The sequence below is a fragment of the Drosophila persimilis genome, unplaced genomic scaffold (genome assembly GCF_003286085.1).
Source record: "Drosophila persimilis strain 14011-0111.01,24,50 unplaced genomic scaffold, DperRS2 tig00000572-arrow-pilon, whole genome shotgun sequence".
Classification (NCBI taxonomy): Eukaryota; Metazoa; Arthropoda; class Insecta; order Diptera; family Drosophilidae; genus Drosophila; species Drosophila persimilis.
Window position 1 is genome coordinate 302,966 of NW_020825321.1, and position 24,243 is coordinate 327,208.

Consider the following 24,243-nt stretch of genomic DNA (forward strand, 5'->3'; position numbering starts at 1 on the left):
AATAAAAAACTGATTACATTTAAAATAATTCGTGCGTCATTTTTCTCGAAATTTTATTTTACACTCGCCATATGTTTACATTGTTGTCGGCGGGCAACATCTCAGATCTCTCATAAGGAAATCCGAATTTGACGCCGATCTATGGGGAAAACTGACCTACGACAAAGACAGAGCACATTAAGAAGCGGTCCGAAAAAAAGAATCCGCACATGAGTATTCATCATAACAATAACGATTTATTAAGTAGAACTGTTAGACGATCTTGGCCTCGATCTTGAACGCGGCCCGGGGGAACGATCGGGGATAATGGACGCTGCTCAACTCCAAGCCATTGTGTCTACAAAGGTAGTTCAAAGCACTACCAAGCGGTCCTCATAATCAGAAATATGATTAGAGGCCCCGCTGACTCGCTCTTAGCATCGTTCAACACGGTGTTGAACTTCGATGCAATTATCAATCGCCTCGATTTCACGTATTCGGACAAACGGCCACTGCACCTGCTAGAACAGGTGACACCTGTCCATCGTACAGTTTTATGAAGAGGTTGAGAAAAAACTCACCCTTCTTACAAACAGAACAATTATGTCACAAAAGGCCACACAGGCACAGCATCTTAACGAAAAACATAGGGCTGACGCCCTCCGTGTCTTTATCTCAGGCCTCAGACGAAACCTAACGGACGTACTATTTTCGGCTCAACCTAAAGACTTGCCATCAGCCCTGGCTATGGCTCAAGAAATTGAAGCTAACCATGATAGGCATGCTTTTGCGGCAAACTACGCAAGAGCTTTAGAGGACAGAGGTAAAAAACAAAGGGCTTTCAGACAGGGTGGACAGAATGAGCCCGACCACTATAAAAAACAAGGAAAAAACCCGTTTTATGTGCGCGATCAGGATAATCAGCAGACAAATAGTCACCAAGGCCGGGACAGGGTCGAAAAAATGGACGTAGACCCCTCCTCCTCAAAGTTCCGCCAAACAACAAACTTCCAGAGGCAACAGGGATCCAATGCAAGCCCACCTGCCACGACAACCCTTTGTAACGGTCACCAACAGGGGGCATTCAAGAGACCGGCTGTATCTCAGAGATTTTCTGACCAACGTAGGCAAAGGGTTAATCACCTCGCTCAGGAAGACCCAGACCAATACGAACAACAGTATGAGCAGCTATGAGTATGAAGAGCCAATTTACTCAAAAATGTGCCCTTTCCCAATAGGATCTATTGATTTCGTAAATGACGAAGTAAAGGACTTATTGCGGAACGAAATTATTCGGACATCCAGATCTCCGTACAACAACCCCATATGGGTTGTTGGAAAGAAAGGAACCGACGACTCAGGTTCAAACAAAAAACGGTTAGTCATAGACTTCCGCAAGCTAAACACCAAAACCATACCAGACAAATACCCGATGCCTAGTATCTCCATGATACTTTCGAATATGGGAAAAGCAAGATATTTTACAACCCTTGATTTAAAATCGGGGTACCACCAAATCACGCTAGCTGAACGCGATCGTGAGAAGACCTCATTTTCGGTAAACAGAGGTAAATATGAATTTTAGCCGTCTGCCGTCTGACTATTGAATTTCTAGGATTTTTCGTGTCAACCGAAGGCACAAGAACGAGTCCTGATAAGGTCAAGGCCATTCAAGAATTTAGACAACCATCCACCTTGTTTGGGGTGCGATCATTCTTGGGTTTAGCCTGCTACTACAGGTGCTGTATAAAGGACTTTGCTCAAATAGCAAGACCTATCACCAGCATTTTAAAGGGAGAAAATGGTAAGGTCAGCATTCGAAATCCATTCCTGTTCACTTTGACGAGGTACAAAAACAGGCCTTTGACAAGCTTAGGAACATTTTGGCGTCGGAGGATGTTATTCTCCACTACCCAGACTTGAACCAGCCGTTTGATCTAACCACTGATGCCTCATCCAGTGGCATTGGGGCCTTGCTGTCGCAAAGAACAGACCAATAACGATAATATCTATGACTCTGAAAGACAGAGAAGTGAACTACGCGACCAATGAACGAGAGTTGTTGGCCATAGTATGGGCACTAGACACACTTCGCCGCTGATTTTTGCAGTTTCCGACAGGAATCCCAACTCAAATGATGAGTGTGGCGCAAGTCTTTTACAAACCAGGCAGGGACAATCATGTAGCAGAAGCGCTATCGCGGTAAAACATTATTGTATTAGAGAGCCCGAGCCGGTCAGATGCAGCTACAATCCACAGCGAGGCCTCACTTACTTATGTAATCGAAGCCGTTGACAAACCTTTGAATTGCTTCAGGAACCAAATAATCCTGGAAGAATCAAGTATGCCTTCCAAGCAGTTTCACATCCTCTTCTCCGAAAAAACACGTCACAAGTTGACTTTGTTAATTATGATACGCTTCTAGATTCCATTAAGGAGGTAGTAAAGCCTGGGGTCGTTAATGCCATCCACTGCACCCTGCCAATGCTGGCGTTTGTGCAAAATTACCTGGTTAAAGCATTTCCGGACACGAAATTCCGGTACTGCAAGGCCTTGGTGACGGACATTACCAATGATGGAGAGCTCCCTTCGCTCACCGAAGGTGAGTCGAACACAATCGGGCACACAGAGCAGCCCAGGAAAACGTAAAGCAGGTTCTGCGCGATTACTACTTTCCAAAAATGGAAAGGATCGCGGCAGAAGTAGTAACAAACTGCAGGATATGTCAAGTGGCCAAATGCGATAGGCACCCTAGGAAGCAGAATTTAGGAGTAACACCAATACCAGCAAGGGTAGGTGAATTGATTCACATTGACATATTCTTCACCGCAGGAAAATATTTTCTCTCTGCGGTCGAAAAGTTCTCAAGGTCTGCAGTTACACAGCAAATGGCTTCGCGCACGATCACTGACGTAAAAATACCAATTCTACAATTGGTAAACATCTTCCAAAATGTCAGAACCATTTATTGCGACAATGAGGCAGCCTTTAATTCAGAGACTATTCGGTCTTTGTTAAATAACCAATTCGACATTGATGTGGCAAATGCACCCCCGCTTCACAGCATATCGAACGGAAAGGTGGAACGCTTCCACAGTACCCTACTAGAAATTGCCAGATGCCTAAAACTCCAACGCCAAGTCGATGATACAGTTGATCTAGTCGTTCTAGCGACTATTGAATACAACCGAACAGTCCACTCGGTCACGAATAGAACACCCGTTGATGTGGTTCATTCAAGCCGTGACCTTGGAGAGGAAATAATGTTGAGGTCAATGAAGGCACAGCAAGAACAGCTTGATAGGAACAACCCAGCCAGACAAAACAGGACGTTCGACGTAGGAGAGAAAGTCTTAGTGAAAACAAATAGGAGGTTAGGAAACAAATTAACCCCTCTTTGCGCCGAGCAAAGAGTAGATGCAGATTTGGGGACTACTGTTCTTATAAAAGGGAGGGTGGTCCACAAATACAGGCTCGCGGAAAAGACGCGACCAGACGCCATCGTCATTGCCACCAAAGGTGAACAGACCTATGCAGAGATACTGCGCAAGGTTAGGACGGACGAAACCCTGCGTGGACTCGGTGATGCGGTCGCCAGGATCAGGAGGACCCAAAAAGGAGAGCTACTGCTACAGCTCAACAAGTCGGGAGAGGAGACGGAGAAGTTTAAAAGCCTTGTAGCCAATACGCTGAAGGAGCACGCAGAAGTCCGTAGCCTGTCGCACCGGGTGACCGTAGAGTGCAAGGACCTGGACGAAATAACCACACCGGAGGATATATGCGAAGCTCTGAGAAGCCAGGTGGAATTGGCGGAGCTGTCTGCGGATGACATCCAGCTGAGAAAGGCATACGGCGGAACCCAGACGGCCACAATCAGGCTGCCAGCGGAGAGCGCTCAGAAGGCTCTGAAAATAGGAGTCCTAAAAGTAGGCTGGGTAAGATGCAGACTGCGTGAGCGAATCAGCGTCACCAAATGCTTCAGATGTCTCGAGTTTGGGCATATGGCACGACAGTGCAGTAGCAAAGTAGATAGGTCCAAGCTGTGTAGAAGATGTGGAAAGGAGAACCACATGGCAAAGGACTGTAGCCTGGAACCACAGTGCATGCTCTGCAAGGGAACGAGCGCAGACTGGAAGCACGTGGCCGGCAGCGGTAGATGCCCCCTGTTTAGGAACGCCCTGACTAAAAGATCAGCATGAGGTGTACTCAGCTGAACTTAAACCATTGCGAAGCTGCTCAGTCTCTCCTGAGACAAGCAGTCAGGAGAGGAAGACCGAAGTCGTGCTCATCTGCGAGCCATTCAGGGCGATACCAGGAAGCGGTTGGACTAGCAGCAGTTGCGGCAAGGCGGCCATCTGGGCCGTACAAATCCACCCCCAGGAGATATGCGCAACCAACGAAGGATTTGTTAGAGCGAGGCTTAGAGATATAACCTTCTATAGCTGCTATGCCCCGCCGAGCTGGGGCCTAGCGCGCTTCCAAAGTATGCTAGCGCATATAGCGGAAGACGCGCGCGGAAGAGCCCCCGTAATAATAGCGGGAGACTTTAATGCGTGGTCCGTAGCGTGGGGCAGTAAGGAAACCAACGCCAGAGGCACGTGTCTGCTCGAGGAATTTGCGTCCTTGGACGTAATACTCGCAAACGATGGCAGGAAGCTAACCTACTTCAAGGCGGGTCGAGGGTTCATTATCGACCTAACCTTCATGAGCGTCTCACTCCATAGGGGATCTACGTGGAGAGTAAGCGAGGAGTTTACGTTCAGCGACCACCAGGCGATCCACTTCGAATGCGGAGCAGCAACGAAAGGACAGCTAGCCAAAATTACCGGACCTAAATGGAAGGGCGACCACCTGGATGTGGAAACCTTCACGGAATATCTGCGCAACGCCAGCTGGAGCCCTGCGCGAGAAACGGCAGAGGGCCTGGCTCAGAAACTGGCGAAGCTCATGGAGGAGGTATGTGATGCGGCAATGCCAAGAAGGAAGCCTTGCAAAAGAGGAGCGCCCTGTTACTGGTGGAATGCCGAGGTTAACCAGCTAAGGAAAGCCTGCCTACGAGCAAGACGGTGCTACCAGAGAGCACGAGGTCGGCCGGAGTTCGAAACCAGGGGAGAGGAACTCCGATCAGCGAAAAGAGCCCTTAAACGTGCCATAAAGGAGAGCAAGTCAGCCTGCTTCAGGCAGATATGCGAGGAGACTGACGTCAACCCTTGGGGGACGGCATATAAGGTCGTCACCAAGAGGATAAGGAGCCAGTCAACACCGGAAGTGACCTGCCCGATCCTGCTTCGTAGCATCGTGGAGGCCCTATTCCCACAGCACCCGTATAGGGAGGAGAGCGTCTCGAGCCAAGACTCCGAGCTGTGGCAACAGATTTCTGTTGAGGAGGTGATAGCGACTACCAGGAGAATTGGGGATAAAAAGGCACCAGGACCGGACGGTATCCCAAACAAGGCATTGAAGCTTGGAGCAACCACCAGACCAGAAGTATTTGTTGACACGTTCAACAAATGCCTACGGGAAGGAGTGTTTCCAGAGCAGTGGAAAGTGCAGCGGCTAATACTTCTGCCCAAAGGAAATAAGTCCCCGGAGGAACCATCAGGATACCGCCCAATATGTTTGCTAGATACGGTCGGCAAAACCCTGGAGAGAATCGTCTACAACCGACTGCAAGTTGTAATCCAGGAGAAGCATGCCTTATCGGAGTCCCAGTACGGATTCCGGAAGGCCAAATCAACGGTCGACGCCATCAAGGCAGTCACCTACATTGCATCCAGAGCGATCGAGGGAATAAGATGGAGATTTGGCACAAAGGAGTACTGCGCGGTGGTGACCCTGGATATCCGTAACGCGTTTAACTCAGCGAACTGGTCTCGGATAAACGAGGCGCTCGGGAGAATTGGAGTTCCCACCTACCTGCTTCGGATAATAGCCAGCTACCTGTCGGGTAGGGTACTAAGGTACGAGACGGAGGAGGGACCAAAGCTCTACAGGGTGACAGCCGGAGTTCCACAGGGATCAGTCTTAGGACCTCTACTGTGGAACATAATGTACGACGACGTCCTCAGACTCCAGCTCCCGCAGGGATGCACGCTTGTCGGTTTCGCTGACGATCTCGCCCTGGTCGTGGTAGCCAAAGAGCTCCGAGATGTCGAGGCGACGGCCAACGAGGCAATCCGGATCGTATCCAACTGGATGGAAAAGGATGCTCCCCAATATTGGTGGACCCAAGGCAGGTCGACGCTTACTTCTGGCGAGAGTAGTGGCCTCGATCCTACTGTACGCTGCGCCGGTGTGGTCTTCAACCCTATCCGGCAACATGAGTCTTAGAAGAAAGATGTCAGTGCCATATCGGCTCTGCGCTCTTCGAGTAGTGTCTGGATATGAGACGGTGTCGGATAACGCAGCCCTGGTCCTCGCGGCCATGATACCGGTGGATATACTAGCGCTCGAGATGACGCATGTATATGAAGCGCGCGCAGGTATGCGAACTAATGCATCGCTAGAGACCATCCGTGCGTCGGAAAGGCGGGCGTCGATAGAAAAATGGCAGGCAAGATGGGACACGGCCACAAATAGACGGTGGACCCATAGACTAATCCCGGACATTGAGTCATGGATAGGGCGGAGAAGCGGAGAGATGAACTACCACCTCACCCAATTCCTGACGGGTCACGGAGGATACAGGAAGTATCTGCATAGGTTCAAACACGAGGATACTCCCGAGTGTCCTGAGTGTTCGAATGAGAGCGAGGATCCGGAGCATGTGATCTACCACTGCACGAGGTACCGCTCAAGTGCAGAGTATTTCCCACGACCAGAGGAGCTAATGGCGTTCATGACGGAGTCCGACGAGAACTGGCAGCGCGTTAGCAACACCTTAATAGCCATCCAGAGCGATCTGAGAAGATGCGAAAGGGAGCGACGCGGAGAGGAGAGTGCCTAAAGTAGGCAACCCATCCCCGCGAAGTAATACTTTGCGGTGATCCCGCGGGGAATGAGGTGTGAAGCTGTGCGTGGTGGTGAGTTTAGCTGGGAAGCCCCGAAGAGTAGTCCAGTTCGTTGACAGGTACGGGCCGGTCGCGTCTCTTAGAGATTCTCACCCACCGTGGCGTATCCATGGAAAAAAAAAAAAAATACATATGTATGCTTGTATGCGTGTGCATATGTCATCAACGGAAGCTCCGCTGGAAGTTGGGAGAGGTAGGAATATTATTTACAGACCGCTATATGTATATGAATGTGGGCACTGTATCGGAGGCGGAATGCAGGAGCTAGCTCGGATCAAATGAAACCTTTGGAAAAGTAGGACGCCTCAACCGTTGGCAGAATGAAGTATGGCTTAATTTGAAGCTAGAGCGATAACTACAGACATACATATGCCGATGTATATATGTATGCGGGGCTGGTGTATTAGCCGACGGCTTGGATTGAGATCGCTACGGGTGAATTATTGTAAATGCACTGTGGCGCGACTGGATGCACAGACCACGGAATTTGGAACACGACCGGTTTATTTGGTATGGTGTGTGGGTGTATAAGAGCACTTCTCCTTTTGGTTAGGCGAAGATCCGGCTGGAAGGACCAATGCTTGCAGGGGGCGGATCACCGGAGCGGTTATCCAGCGACGAGTGGGAAAATATCCAAATAAAACGAATTCAAGTTGTTTGTAACGTAAAAGATTCAATGTCCTCTTGCTTACGAGCTACGTGACGGTAAGTGACTTGTGGAACGTAAGAGCACCTCAGAGCTCTGTTAGGCGCATAACAGTGGAGGGCCAGCCCTGGTCTGAGCAGATGTAGAGGGATTGGCTTGTCCCTCCGCTACATTAAAAGGAGTATCGAGCTCCTTTGCGGTGTTTTTATTGGTCATTGGGGGGTCATTTTTATTGGGGTTGGTCACCCGAGGCATAGTCTGTTTTCCCCGGGAAGCCTTATTCGTTCGATCCCTTTCGTAGTGATCAGACGCGTTTTGAGTTTTGCGCTCCGCATTTTTTTCTTTTGTTTTGAATAAACAGCCGGTGTTTTCTTAAATAAACCTTAATCAACTTCCTAACCAGCCTACAATCTGGAATTCTATTCTACTCCGAGAGTGCATGCCTTTTAATTGTGTTAAAACATTATTTTACTTATATTATATATATTATATTTCGGCGTCGGCTTTTCTTGTTTGTGTTGTTGCTTGTAAATATGCATTGCATTGGATTACAGTCCGTTCTCGTCTTGTAGTTTTTGTTGTATTATCACTCTCTCCCTATCACCTAAGCATAAATAGCTGTTCTATCACTCTCGCTCTCGTAACTTTCTGTTCAGTAGCTCTCTCTCTCACTAGCTGCTGCTGCAACTGCTCTCCTCTCCTGCTATTAGAGTCTGTCTAGCACACTGGTCTGATAGCTATTTGTTTTGAAATATTATTGGATTTTATTTTTCTTCCAATTTTTTATTATGGAGTTTTCTGTTGTACGTGCCAAAAAAAACCTGTCGGAAAGAGATCACCCATGATCAGCCGAGTATCCCCTGCTGGCGCTGCGATAGCATACTGCACGCAAAGCGCTCTGGGTTTACGGGCCTAACTATGGCATTTGGATCTCCACTGGTCTTTGTAATATTCGACGCTTGTCGTGCCTTTTTATTTTAATTATCAACGGCAAACTGCAAACTTACAGCCTAAAACTAGGCCGTACGAAAATTCGGGTTAAAGATCCTGTGAGCATTGATGAAGGTTAGCAACAGCTGTTTTGCGACCAAGTAGCAACACTCTAATATGCACTTTTTTCGGCCGTGAATTATATGTTTTTAAATATTGCTGTGCCTAGATTCTGTATAACAGAAACCGATCATAGAAAGTGTGGAAAAAACCTGGGTTGCTGTACTTGGTAGGCCCAGCCTCGTTCTTTTTCTCCTCGTGGCCGTCATAGTGACCGGTAGTGAAAACATCTCCGCTGAAAGCCGGCTTCGTACCATAAGAAGGTCAAGCCAAAGTCACGGATCACTGCCAGTGCAACGTGCAAAGATCCCTCCCAGTGCAAAGTGTTAGGTCCACGTCGTGGAGAAAATATATATCCCCAATACGTGGATCCCCGTCCGACAATTGGAAACGAGCGCTCCAGTGGATTAAGATTTTTCTCAAATAGTGGAGCAATTCTGTTCAGGTAATTATCCACCTAGCTGCAGCGACCCATCAACGAATTAAAACTCTGGTCTAGCGGATTGGGTATTCGCGGAGACCTCTATTGGACACGTGCCCGTACCAAAATACCACCGGCTGAACCCCACCGTTCGACGCGTGGATAAGGCGGTAGCCGAGGGCATGGAATTGCTCCTCCAATAAACCAGATCGGTGTGATCTGCAATCTTCGCCTGGACAAGTTCGACCCCTGGGGATGATCTGAGTGACGCTCCAATTACACCCGTCGCCCCACGCTCGATCCATACGTGCCAGCGTACATAACCTCACGCCGTAGATGGACCGCAGTCATTGACCCCTGGCATCGGAAGCAGCTGATGTTACCTGTGCCCGGTACAATCTTGTGCCATCTGCACACCTCGAGTAGGAGCTAGGAGCTCGAGTCCAGCCGTTAAGCATCACGCTACCTCGGATTTAGTTTTATGTTCAATCTTTCTTTCGAAATTAGACCCGATATGTTAAACCCTGTTTTTTTATCCGCTTTCTGTTAAACAAAGTTCTTTTAATACGGCAAAAATGTTCAAAAGACAAGTAAATCCGGTATAAACCAAAAGGGAATTTTTATCCATGGTCTAAGTCGAACTTAACACACATGAGTAGTGTATTAATACCGATTATTCTTCCAGTTTTTGATTGGTTGCCACGCATTCATCTCATCATCTATGCAGCTACTCCTCACAATCACACACATCATCATACTCATCCACCCATCAAATCACCTCATCCAACATCTTTCGCGGTTGAGCGTTAGATTTTATAGGAATTTACATGAAGAATTAAGGATTGCGTAAATAAAGTTAGCTTGGAAACGAACCAAGACTAAATATATTTTAGCGGAACAATGCAACCTCGTCTGACGGAGATGTGACCCACCGCAGTCTTTGTTGGAGGGATCCTGTCGATTAGGTGGCCCCGCAGGATCATGATAGGGTGGGCGTTCTCGCCAATGGGGAATACCGCAGCCAACAAAGAGCTGACGGGTGATATTCTTCGTTCATGCTGATCTGTCCCCTTGACCCCCTTTATCCCGTTTCCTAGTATCCTTTCCCAACTCGTACGCAATTTTATAAGTTCTTACCTCGAGGCGTAAAAGGGTCACTCCGCGGGATCTGCAAGTGCCAACCGTCACTGGCGGCCGAAAAATTGTCTCCGACCACTCCAAGTGTGCAGCAGTTGATCTCGTTTGCCACTCCAAGGGAACGACAGCTGCTGTCGATGCAGATTCGGTAGCCGAAACTACAGAAGGTAACCTCGTTTAAGATAAGCATCTCCCCAACTCAATTGGACACCATTTGCTCTGCTAAATTTTGGCAGTGGCGAAGGAGTTCAAGGCTAAGAAGAAGATTAGGCCCGTCTTACAAATCATTCCAGTGTGCCATCCGCAACATCCTCTTCTTCATCTTCCCGCCCTGCTTCCACCCTTCCAATAAAACTAACTTTTTTTTAGTAACGTATCAGAATGTTAGAGGCTTGCGTAGTAAGCTCAGGATTCTTTGCCGGAATAGTGTTGCATTTGCTTCCCACGTTATTGTGTTTACTGAAACCTGGTTAAAGCCGGACATTCTTAGTTCCGAAGTTTTGGCAGGTCGGTCCACAACTTTTAGAAAGGACCGTTCGTCTCGCCGTGCAGGAAAGGTTCTGATTGCAGTGGACTCTATCTTCACGTCGGAACACTTCACTTCAGGTTCAACACGAACTGGGATTCCCGTGTGTAAAACTGATTCTTCCCGCTTTCGCAATATTCATTACTCGTACGTACTCGTACATTCCACCTTCTTCGGATATTTCAATTTATGAGCAGCACTTGTCCGCTTTAACTGCTGTTTCTTCCTCGCTATCAGATAAAGATCATATGATAGTTCTTCGTGACTTCAACTTGCCAGGAACTGTTTGGTCTTCGGTAAACGGGTCTAGTAAACTAGTGCCCATGTCACGACATGACTTTATTGACGGCTTGTTTGACTTGTCCCCGCCTCAAGTCAACCATGTGAAAAATTCCTTGGGTCGATTGTTTGATCTGTGCTTTGTATCGGATCCGACCATAGTGTTGTTAACCCGAGCCCTTCCGCTCAGTATACCTTCCTTTCTACTTTCAAAGTGTCGCTAGATATAGGACCAACTGTATTGGATCGGTCGAGTAGGCTACCTGAACGTGTCCGTTGCTTTCGTTTCATTTTTTCTCGCTCCAAGCCAAAGAAAACGGTGAATTTGAATTTTCCTCAAATCTCGATTCAATTTAGCATAACTTAAACAAAAATAGTAGCAATATTCTGTTGGACAGAATTTCGCTGCCGTTGCAAGGGAAGTTCTTGTACCGAAAAGTAAAAACGCAACCGTTCATTTCTAAGGTTTATTTGTGACTAAAAAAATGCTCTGCTCGCAGGCAGATAGAGACCGAACAAAAGGGAAAACAAAATGGGAGATAAGAGAACGTCGTTAGGTTACGTCTCTCACTCATAAGTCTACATATTCATATGTCTGTCAATACATGCGTGCATAGCTAGAGATGGTCATTCTTCAACATATTCATCAAAGTAGATTGAGGAAAAAAATTGAATTGACATAACTTAAATTTCCGTTCTCAAAAAATGCGACACTTGAATACGACATTCACACTGAAAAATTTTTATACCCGATACTCAAAATGAGTATTGGGGTATATTAGATTTGTGGTAAAAGTGGATGTGTGTAACGTCCAGAAGGAATCGTTTCCGACCCCATAAAGTATATATATTCTTGATCAGCATCAATAGCCGAGTCGATTGAGCCATGTCTGTCTGTCCGTCCGTCCGTCTGCCCGTCTGTCCGTCCGTCCGTCTGTCCGTCCCCTTCAGCGCCTAATGCTCAAAGACTATAAGAGCTAGAGCAACGATGTTTTGGATCCAGACTTCTGTGATATGTCACTGCTCCGAAAATATTTCAAAACTTTGCCCCGCCCACTTCCGCCCCCACAAAGGGCGAAAATCTGTGGCATCCACAATTTTAAAGATACGAGAACACCAAAAACGCAGAATCGTAGAGAATGACCATATCTTTTAGACTGCGGAATCTGAATTGGATCGTATTATTATTATAGTCAGCATCAAGAAAAAAATTTCATTTTGCTTTGGATCAGATCGGATCATTTTTGTAGCCAAAAGCAAGAAATCAATTTTTAGTGGCTACGCACCGCCCGACGTCACGCTCAGACTGATTTTCTGTCTCTCTCGCACGCACTCTTTGTCGTGTCGTTTAATATTAGCGGCGTCTGCCGGAGGAGAGCCATACTGACTTAGTATCGGGTATAACTGTAGAGTTGCGGTGTCCGCAGCAACTCACAACGTTCCCCCTCGTTATGTATGTCCTCTATATTTTGAATCATTTTTATACCCGATACTCAAAATGAGTATTGGGGTATATTAGATTTGTATTTTTGTATTTATTTGTATATATATTCCTAACGCAACAGTATTCCTACTTTATGTTAAAGCGCTAGTCACATGGAGTTCACATATGTATGTAGTTGTATGCTTTAAGCAGAATGATTTTCTTATTCTAACATTTTTGGTATGACTAATATTTTTATTATTATGACTAATATTTGTATTATTAATACTAATACTAATTCTAATTTTTTTTTGTTGTTGTTTTTTTCCTATTTTATTTTTTTTTTATTTATTTATTTATTTTTTTTTTTATTATTATTTTTTATTATTATTATTATTTTTATTATTTATTTTTATTTACTTATTTATTTATTTTTATTTATTTATTTATTTATTTTTTTTTTTTTTATGGGTTTATCAAGTGTTTTTCTAGTTTATCCCTAAATTGCGTTGCTCTACTAATATTTTTAATATTGAAAGGTAACTCATTCCATAACCGAATAGCATTTGTTAAAAATTGTTTTCCTGAATTGGCAAGTTTGTACCTTATGGTTACCAGATTCAACGTTCTATTTGATGAAGCAAAGGTTAATTTATCATATAAGTAGCTCGGCTGTCTGGTATAGATTATTCGATGTAGAAAAATAATTGTTCTGTACCCTATCCATGTCTTTAAATCCATTTTGAATATTTGTCTTGCTAAGATTGAGATATGATCGGTTCGTCTCTTATTATATATGTAGCGGGCAATGTTGTTAAATGTTACTTTTAGCTTTTTTTGAGATTCAGCGTCACAATTTCCAAATATTTCAATACCATAGAATAAGGTGGGTGTCAAATATGTCTTAGCTATCATTAGTTTGAGTTTATCTGGCAGGTATTTTTGTGTTGGTGCGAGTTTTCTTAGTAGACTATATGTTCTACCAGTAGCTTTCACTACTTGGCTACTCCAAGAAAGCGTATTGTTAAATGTTAATCCTAAGTTTTCCACATGACCTACGTAATTAATTTGTTTTCCTTCGATTTCAAGTTTTGGATATGCCATCGTATTTAGTTGCTTCTTGTATATAATTACACATTTACATTTATCTGGATTAAGTGCCAGACCATTACGCTTCGCCCAGCTACTCACATTGAGCAAATCACTGTTACACACACTTATACACTCATCAATTTTACTCAATGGACGACTGACATACATTTGGACGTCATCCGCATACATATGACTTTTACAATTTAACAGGACGTCTGGCAGGTCATTCACATATAATGAGAACAAAAGCGGCCCAAGAACTGAACCTTGAGGCACACCACGTGCAGTGCTCATCATTGAAGAAATTCTACTTCCACTTACCACTACCTGTCTTCTATCCGTTAAATACGATTTTAATAGCTTTATAGCTACCTTACTAAAATTGAAAAAGTTAACTAATTTACTTAATAAGATTTCGTGGTTAACCGTGTCAAATGCTTTACTGAAGTCAAGTAGTACTAATAGCGTCACATTTCCTTCATCTTGTGTTAATCTAATGTCTTCCGTTATATTTACTATTGCCGTAGTACAGCTTCTTTGTCTTCTGTAACCTGACTGTTTGTCACTTAGTAGTGCATTGTTATCTAGAAAAGTTTGAATTTGTTGTGACATTAATTGTTCAAGGACTTTTGACAAAAACGATAGAATTGATATAGGTCTATATTCATTTTTTCCTTTAGGGACCGGTGTTATTTTCGCAAGCTTCCATGTACTTGGAAATATTGATTTTGTTAAGACAGTATTGCAAATATAAGTCACATGTGGTAATATTTTTGGAAGTAAGATTTTTAGAAATTTTGGATGTATTTCATCCAGTCCGATTGCATTTGACTTAATTTTAAGCACAGATTCAAGGACATCACACTGACTGGCACACATGAAGCTAAAGTTATTATCACAGGAACTATTCGGTATATTGTCAAGATAATGATTATATGCTACTTCAGGTACCCCGTTTATCACAAATTTTCTATTTAATTCATCTATGTCTACATCAATTTTGGTGTTATTTGTCCTCTTCCCTATTCCCAAGTCTTTGAGCTCCCTCCATGTCCTTCTTGTTAATATTGCACTTTGAAACCTTACAGAATAAAAAGATTTTTTAGCTGTCAGTATTAATAGGTTGGTTTTTTTCCTTAAAGTTTTAAATTCTTGATACTGAACAGACGTTCTGTAGCGTTTCCATTTGTTATATGCTTTGTCCCTTAATGATATATTGTGTGCAATACATTGATTGAACCATGGATTTTTCTTTTGTGCAATCTTTAATTTACGCAGTGGTACGAATTTTTCATAAAGACATGTTATGTGAGCTCGTAGTTGTTCTACTTGAGAATTAACATCATCCATGCCAAATATTATATTCCAGTCATATGTATTGAATTCGTCATTAAGTTTGGTAATGTCAATGCTCTTAAAATTTCGGTACCATATGTCGTCGTCAATCTTTTTACAATTAAAATCATAAGTCAGGAAAAGTAGGTCGTGTCTGGAAAATGTTGGGACAGATAACTGATCATAAAGAACGATTTTTTCTTTATCATTGACAAAACAAAGGTCCAATAATGTACTTGCAGTGTTTGAGAAATGTGTTGGTCTACTATTATTGACTAGATGCAAGCCTAACGATGCCATCGCTGACTCCATATGTCGTTCCTTCAGTATATTGCTGTTTAGATCCCCGATTATAATTACGTCAGTATAGCTTACAGATAGGTCTGAAATTGCATCAATTACTTGTTGGTAGATTGTATTGCGGTGTGGTCTGTACAGACAGCCCAATAGTAATTTAAGAGAACTGTTAGAGGCCGATAATTCTATAAAAAGGTATTCTATTGCACTTTCTGGAGGGTGCTTGCATATTAATTTGGATTTGAGTTTCTTGTTTATGTATACAGCAACACCCCCACCATTTCCTTCCCGATCAGATCGGTATAGATCAAATCCGGTACACAAAATAACATTATCACATAGATGCGGCATGAACCACGTTTCCGAAACACAAACTACATCAACATTCGATTGTTCAAACATATATCGGAACTCATCAATCTTACCATACAGACTCTGAGCATTTATATGACAAATATTTATGCCATCTTTTTGTTTAGCCAGCGTACGAATCAATATCCTACTATTCGTTGGAAGTCTATTCATATTATGGACCATTTAAAAGTTACTAAATAGCATATTAGCAGCACACGCAATATACACAAATCAATTATAACTATATAAAAACATAAAACCTTAAACTTCAACATTATATTACTATGGCTAAGGGAAGTTTTACTAACGAAAAAGGTTATTCTGGTCTGTCTCAACTGGCCTGTTAACTGCACCTGGATCAACTGCTGCAAGCTCATCCTCGGAAGTATCCCGCAATGTTTGCAGGTCATGCATGTTATCCACTCTAAAAATCTCTCCAGCTGGATGCTTCTTAACATGCACGATCGCCCGACGAGTGAAAACAGCCGATAGTGCTTTTCCTTTTTTCATTTTCATAGCCTCTTTGAAAACAGCCAGATTCTCTTTAGACAGCTGCTCATTAATATAAAATGCAGCCTGTGAGTCGAATTCCATTAGGTCCAGTGATAGCAGTTTTTTCGATTCCCTGCGATAGTTGCCAACAGCTTGCAACAACGCCGCCTTCTCTCTCACACTCTCTAGTCGCAGGATTATCACTGGATCAACAGCTGTTCCGTGTGTTCTCTGTCGGATCCTAAAGATGTCTTTCACCCTTGGGAGGGGTGTTAGGTTAAGGGCAAAGCACATCTTGTTGAATCGGACCTTCAACATTTCACCTTCTTCAAAGGGTATTCCATGAATACGGAGATCACACGCAATGTCCGCTTTGGCGCGCTCAACACATTGTGTGCTTAGATCTCTAACTTGCGCACGTATTTCTTGCATACCATGTACCTCATTTTTGAGTTTGATAATTTGCTGCTCCATTTCGTGGATTACCTCACCCGCCTTTTCCAATTGCAGGACACGTTCAGTGAGTTTCTTCACATCTACTGCCATACCAAGAATTTGATTGGTCATAGCTGTGAACTTTTCCTCTATGGCCTGCAATACACCCTCAGACTTTAACGTATTTGCCGTGATTAGTTCAGCCTGCTTAGCAAACATTCTGTCCAGGGCTTTCTGAATATTTTCTGGTATTTCCTCAGAACTCTTCGAGCCCTTGAGATCAGTTCCAGATTTTTCTCGCAGACGTTTTGAAACTGGAGCCATGTTCAAAACGTTTTTCCGTTACGGTGCTGCTTGAAATACTGCTTTAAACTGCTTGAAATACTGCTTTGCCGACTCTTTACAATGCGTTGCCAATCGCTTTGCTGTCTGCACTGCTTGCAACCTTTTATTGGGTATGGCTACGTTATTCTCTCAGTGACTCCGAAAGATCAAATGCTGGTTTACAGAGAGTGGTTCAGAACAATAACAAATATTCTTCTTCCACAGCACAACCAATAACAAATATTTTTCCACTGTATTTTATTAAAATTGGCTTTGTAGCGTTATCTTCAATTATTTCCACCGTCAATTGTTGTCTTTCAATGCGTACACAGTTTATGATGTGAACAAAACACTCTATTTAATAATAATAATAATAATAATAATAATAATAATAATAATAATAATAATAATTTGTGGTAAAAGTGGATGTGTGTAACGTCCAGAAGGAATCGTTTCCGACCCCATAAAGTTTATATATTCTTGATCAGCATCAATAGCCGAGTCGATTGAGCCATGTCTGTCTGTCCGTCTGTCCGTCCGTCCGTCTGTCCGTCTGTCCGTCTGTCCGTCCCCTTCAGCGCCTAATGCTCAAAGACTATAAGAGCTAGAGCAACGATGTTTTAGATCCAGACTTCTGTGATATGTCACTGCTCCAAAAATATTTCAAAACTTTGCCCCGCCCACTTCCGCCCCCACAAAGGGCGAAAATCTGTGGCATCCACAATTTTAAAGATACGAGAACACCAAAAACGCAGAATCGTAGAGAATGACCATATCTTTTAGACTGCGGAATCTGAATTGGATCGTATTATTATTATAGTCAGCATCAAGAAAAAAATTTCATTTTTTCTCGCCCTGTCTCTCTCTAACACACACGTAGCATAGGCGGCTTTGCTTAGAGTAAAACATTAGCGCCTAGATCTCAGAGACTATAAAAGCTAGAGCAACCAAATTTGGTATCCACACTCCTAATATATCGCACCGAGACGAGTTTGTTTCAATATTTCGCCACACCCCCTTCCGCCCCCGCAAAGAATGCAAATCTGGGGATATTCACAAATCTCAGAGACTATTAAAGCTAGAGTAACCAAATTTGGTATCCGCACTTCTGTTAGATCTCACTATAAAACGTATATCTCAAAATTTCGCCCCACCCCCTTCCGCCCACACAAAGGACGAAAATCTGTTGCATCCACAATATTGCAGATTTGAGAAAACTAAAAACGCAGAATCATAGATAACGACCATATCTATCAGATTGCTGAATCTGGATCAGATCAGATCATTTTTATAGCGAAAGGAAACAAATCAATTTGCACTGGCTACGCAGCGTCCGACGTCACGCTCAGACTGATTTTCTGTCTCTCTCGCACGCACTCTTTGTCGTGTCGTTTAATATTAGCGGCGTCTGCCGGAGGAGAGCCATACTGACTTAGTATCGGGTATAACTGTAGAGTTGCGGTGTCCGCAGCAACTCACAACGTTCCCCCTCGTTTTGTACTGCTGTCGGTTTTAGTAGTCATGATCGACTACTCCATATGTTAACAGTGCAGAATTATTGCCTGTAACTTTGTTTTTAAGGTCTCCTAACCTTTGGATTACATCGCTGGTCAAATGACCAGCTTCAATCTTTTTAATCTCCCTTGCTATCGCTGCTTGAGCCTCTAATAGCTTAACTATTTGTTCCGACAACATCTTAGTTTAATTTTTATTTTTTTTACTTAATTAGGCTTAAAAACAATTTGAAATATGAGACTTATGAATTCTGCTTCTGCTGTTGTTGTTACTGCTGCCGCTGAAGTCGCTGCTGCTGATACCGCTGTTGCTGCTGCTGGTGTTGCCTCTGCTTACGTCGCTGCTGCTGATATCGCTGTCGCTGCTGCTGGTGTTGCCTCTGCTTAAGTCGCTGTCGCTGATCTTCCTGTCGCTGCAGTTATTGTTTCTGGCACAGTGGGCACACACAAACCCACTTATATATTCTATTTTTCTATATTTAAATTCTAGCCATTAAGCACTTTCGATGTTTCGGATTATTATTTTTTCTCTTTCGATGTTCCGGCCTCGAAAACGCCACCGTCGCGAAAAATTTTTATTTTTCAATTACAATAGATATTTCGTTATCTATTAAAATACAGCCTGTCCAGCTCGTATTTTTCAAAATTATTAATTGAAACTTCCGTTTCATTAATTTTTATTTATTTTTTTTTGTATTTTCCGATCACAATAGATATACCCAGTTATCTATTAAAAATACAGCCTGTTTAGCTCGTATTTTTCCAAATTATTAATTGAAACTCTCGTTTCATTAATTTATTTTATACTCTGTTCCTTCCTATAGGAGGGAAATCAAAGTTTTTATACCCGATACTCAAAATGAGTATTGGGGTATATTAGATTTGTGGTAAAAGTGGATGTGTGTAACGTCCAGAAGGAATCGTTTCCGACCCCATAAAGTATATATATTCTTGATCAGCATCAATAGCCGAGTCGATTGAGCCATGTCTGTCTGTCCGTCCGTCCGTCTGTCCGTCTGTCCGTCCGTCCGTCTGTCCGTCTGTCCGTCTGTCCGTCCCCTTCAGCGCCTAATGCTCAAAGACTATAAGAGCTAGAGCAACGGTGTTTTGGATCCAGACTTCTGTGATATGTCACTGCTACAAAAATATTTCAAAACTTTGCCCCGCCCACTTCCGCCCCCACAAAGGGCGAAAATCTGTGGCATCCACAATTTTCAAGATACGATAAAACCAAAAACGCAGAATCGTAGAGAATGGCCATATCTTTTAGACTGCAGAATTAAATCGTATTATTATTATAGCCAGCATCAAGAAAACAATTTCATTTTTTCTCGCCCTGTTTCTCTCTAACACACACGTAGCATAGGCGGCTTTCCTTAGAGTAAAACATTAGCGCCTAGATCTCAGAGACTATAAAAGCTAGAGCAACCAAATTTGGTATCCACACTCCTAATATATCAGACCGAGACGGGTTTGTTTCAAAATTTCGCCACACCCCCTTCCGCCCCCGCAAATAATATGTAATAATATGCCCCGCAGGTGGTAATATGTGTGCTTTTAGTGCGTTTCGCTTTTCCATTAGATTTACTCGCCGCCCAGCTCTCTCCCAGATCCGACCTGACTTGTAGCGTGCGAAAGATACTTGCATCTATTATATAAAGATGGCCTCACCTGTGCTGAGATGGATGTGGCTGATGCTTGCCCTGGGCCTTTCGCCCATTGCCATGGCCTGGATGGCACACTTTCGGCCATCCAGCCTCACGCTGCGCATGGAGAAGGGCGATCGGGTTTCGCTCACTCTGGAGAACGTGCCGCCGTCAACGTTGCAGCGCCCCCAGCGATATGTCTTCCGCCTGGAGAGTGCCGCCAATGACCTGGCCAGTGTGCCCGAGGAGAACTCCACCATAGCGGTGGATCTGTTGAATCCGGACACACGAGACTGGACGGGCGACATCCAGGTGAATGCCCACTTTCTGGGCGAGACCAAGATCACAGTCCGTCTGTTTGACAACATGTCGAACAGCAGCCAGCTGCCGACGCAGGGCAGCAACGACAGCACGCTAGACGTGAAGGTGCAGCGGCCGAGCCGTGTGGTGGATCATGTCTTCATCGGCTCCATCGTCCTGCTTATGTCGCTGCTGTACATAAACTTTGGGGCCGCCCTCAATCTAGATGTGCTGCGGGGATTGGTGACGCGACCAGTCGGTCCCTGCATCGGATTCGTTATGCAGGTGGTGGGTATGCCGCTGCTAAGCTACGCTCTGGGAGTATTCATATTCCCCGAGGCCCCGGCCATGCAGCTGGGCCTCTTCTTCACGGGAATCTCGCCCAGCGGCGGGGCATCCAATACCTGGTCTGCGGTGCTGGGCGGCAACATTCATCTCTCGGTGCTAATGACAACGGTTAGCAATGTGGCCGCCTTTGTCACGATGCCGCTGTGGATTTTCACACTCGGACAGCTGATCTTTGAGCGGGCCGGGATGCAGGTTCCATACGGAACGATTGCCACTTACTGTGCCTGCCTCATCATACCTCTGCTGATGGGCTTGGCTGTACAGAAGCGTTCGCCACGCCTCACGCGAGTTCTCGTGCGCCTGTTGAAGCCCATCTCTGCCTGCCTCATCCTGTTCATTGTGATATTTGCGATCATCACGAACTTTTATCTATTCTATCTGTTCTCCTGGCAGATTGCTGTGGCCGGCATGGCCCTTCCCGGACTAGGCTACATTTTTGCCTGGCTGGCTGCCAAGCTGCTGCATCAGACCGCCGCCGATGCCCTGACCATTGCCATCGAAACGGGCATACAGAACACGGGCATTGCCATCTTCCTGCTGACCACCACGCTCGAGTCGCCGCAGTCGGATCTCACCACAGTGGTGCCCGTGTCGGTGGCCGTGATGACACCGCTTCCCCTGCTCGTCATTTATCTCTACAATCGCTGCTGTCGCCCCAAGCCGGATGAGGTGGCTGCAGGAGAGTCCCAGCGCATTGTTTGAGGGAAATTCAGCGGCATTTGTGTATCTTTATATTTGTTTCATTCATCCGATTGTACATATCTGTATTATATATATACATATCTTTTACATAGCGGCTTGCAATGGTATGCCGCCGAAGAGGTAGCTTTATAGGCCAAGCCGATTATTATACTATAGAAAATATCTTAGTGATACGATTATTCCACACTCTTCCACGTATTATTTGATAATAAAGAAACCCTCAAAAAAGGATGCAAATCTGGGGATATTCACAAATCTCAGAGACTATTAAAGCTAGAGTAACCAAATTTGGTATCCGCACTTCTGTTAGATCTCACTATAAAGCGTTTATCTCAAAATTTCGCCCCACCCCCTTCCGCCCACACAAAGGACGAAAATCTGTTGCATCCACAATATTGCAGATTTGAGAAAACTAAAAACGCAGAATCATAGATAACGACCATATCTATCAGACTGCTGAATCTGGATCAGATCAGATAATTTTTGTAGCCAAAAGGAACAAATCAATTTGCATTGGCTACGCAGCGCCCGACGTCACGCTCAGACTGATTTTCTGTCTCTCTCGCACGCACTCTTTGTCGTGTCGTTTAATATTAGCGGCGTCTGCCGGAGGAGAGCCATACTGACTTAGTATCGGGTATAACTGTAGAGTTGCGGTGTCCGCAGCAACTCACAACGTTCCCCCTCGTTTATTTTGGATGTGATCGCTACCGGACATCGAATAAATTCTCAAAAATCAAATAGAGTGTCCTTGTTACAAGAAAACAATTTGGGTTGTGGTAAATCCTTTTCAAAGGACGAAAAATCGACAATAAAAGCCTCGAAGGAAGTAGGTCCATCAATAATGAAAATAAGTGATAAAATTGGAAAAAATTAGTTGTGTTATGAGTGATTTCATAAAGAACGGGTCAAATTATGACAAAAAAATAAAAATCCGAAACAAAATTGCTACTTCCGAGACCTCTATGAGATCTCATCTGCGAGCCGCATCTAAAAAACACGACTTAAACTCGATTTAAAAATCTAAAACTGTACTTTAAGCTAGTGCTAAATATATAATAAAACATGTTTTTTTGAATACTCCACACCATAAGAGACTATAATTAATACAAAAAAAAAAAACACCTCAACTTTGTTGCATACTTGATGAACTCGACTTAATGAAAAATTAACTGGTCCACGCCGTTTTAGGATATTGCTCACCACAGAATAATAGCGCTCACACTGCTGTGAAAACGATCCAATTGTAATTATTCTTTACTCCTCACTTCCTGTACTTCCTTGAGTCCTTATAAATATAAAAAAGAAACCCTTATGTCCCTTCAAATTTATATTTTTGTTCCTTTGAAAATGCTATATAGCGACAGTCTTTACTCCACGCCATATGGATATGCAAAAGTACGGTTGTATTCTAAGTTTTCGTCCGTTGGCTGAGGTTTTTTATCATTTATTTTTATTATTGATGGACCTACTTCCTTATATGCTTATATGCTTATATGCTACTTTAGGTACCCCGTTTATCACAAATTTTATATTTAATTCATCTATGTTTACAACAATTTTGGTGTTATTTGTCCTCTTCCCTATTCCCATGTCCTTCTTTTTGATATTACACTTTGAAACCTTACAGAATAAAAATACTTTTTCCCTTTGTCCTTTAAAATCTTATAATGCTGTCGTCGGACGATAGTTTGACCGCAATAGGCGGCTAGTATTAATATAGTATTTTATGTATATCGATAACTAGTTGAATTCAAGCCACGAATGAACGGGAATATTTTCGGCGACCATGAGGTGCCGCGATAATTTAAGCTTCCTTTTTACTGTCGTGTTTGCAGCAGGAGGACATACTGCGGTAAGAGTTATTGGCTCCAGTTAATAGGTTATGTATAATAAAACAAAATAGAATAAAACAGCATCTGATTCAGCATCGCCAGGGGCAAGAGCCCAGAACAATGTGAGTACGCCCATCGATACTGTAATACCTAACGGGGTCGGTGCGAGCAGTGCTGCGTCACAGCTGACGCCAGCTTGGAGTGGACCGTTATTGTCTGTAAGTAGCGGTGTGCCACCTCACGGGGTCGGAGTGAGCAGTACAGCATGCTCGCAGCCGCCATCTTATAGCGCACCACCGCTGCTCGCGAGTAGCAGCTATTTCACGCCATATTGTGCAAACAGCACAGCGCAGTCAGCGCATGGAGTTGTGCCGCCGGGTGTTGGCATCTACAACGACGCCGACGCCACTAGCTGGATCCTACGCCTGGACGACACCAAATGGAAGCAGTAGAAACTATATGCCCCGCAAGCTGCCCGATCTGCCAGTATGTGGAGGTCAGCCCGAGAATCGGCCGATCTTCCTTTGTGCATACACTGAAACAACGCAAGCGTACAACTTTACAGATATGGAAAAAAACCAACGCTTGTTGAAAGCACGGATGGATAAAGCCCGCGAGCCCGTCAAGTCTCTCCCATTTTATACAAGCAACGTGAGCGCTGTTGTGGAGCAGCTACGTTTCGATATGGGCGACCGGATAAGCTTATACGCAGCCAGCTGAGTCGAATACGAGAGGTGCCAAATATTTAGGAGCACAACCTGGTGAAGATTATTCCCTTCGCAGCCCGCGTGAGTAGTCTCACTGCCTTTTTGATAGAGTACGCTAACGTGGTGTGTACTATCGTGCACATCGAAGGGAAGGAGCCAAGGCGTCGATTGCTACATGCAAGCATTGACCAAGACTGACACGAGCAACAAAGCAGCCGTCTCAGGAGTTGTCCAATCTGTGGAGGGCAACATGCAGTTAAATGCAGCGGAGACTTCAACGGAGCTTCTACACCAGGCAGGTGGAGGTGTCTGAGGAGGCATCGACTATGCTTTTCATGCCTACGAAGTGGTCACATGACTAGATCCGCCTACTGTTCCGGCGGGTGGATAC

At 44.2% G+C, this 24,243-nt stretch overlaps 1 protein-coding gene across 1 annotated transcript; it reads left to right on the forward strand.

Annotated features, from left to right (window-relative positions):
- Positions 1-20,020: 20,020 nt before the first annotated feature.
- On the forward strand, positions 20,021-21,318 carry LOC6603199 (P3 protein). Its single transcript, XM_002028147.2, has one exon. It carries the CDS (start codon positions 20,039-20,041, stop codon positions 21,308-21,310), a length of 1,272 nt encoding a protein of 423 aa, XP_002028183.2. The 5' UTR covers positions 20,021-20,038; the 3' UTR covers positions 21,311-21,318.
- Positions 21,319-24,243: the final 2,925 nt, after the last annotated feature.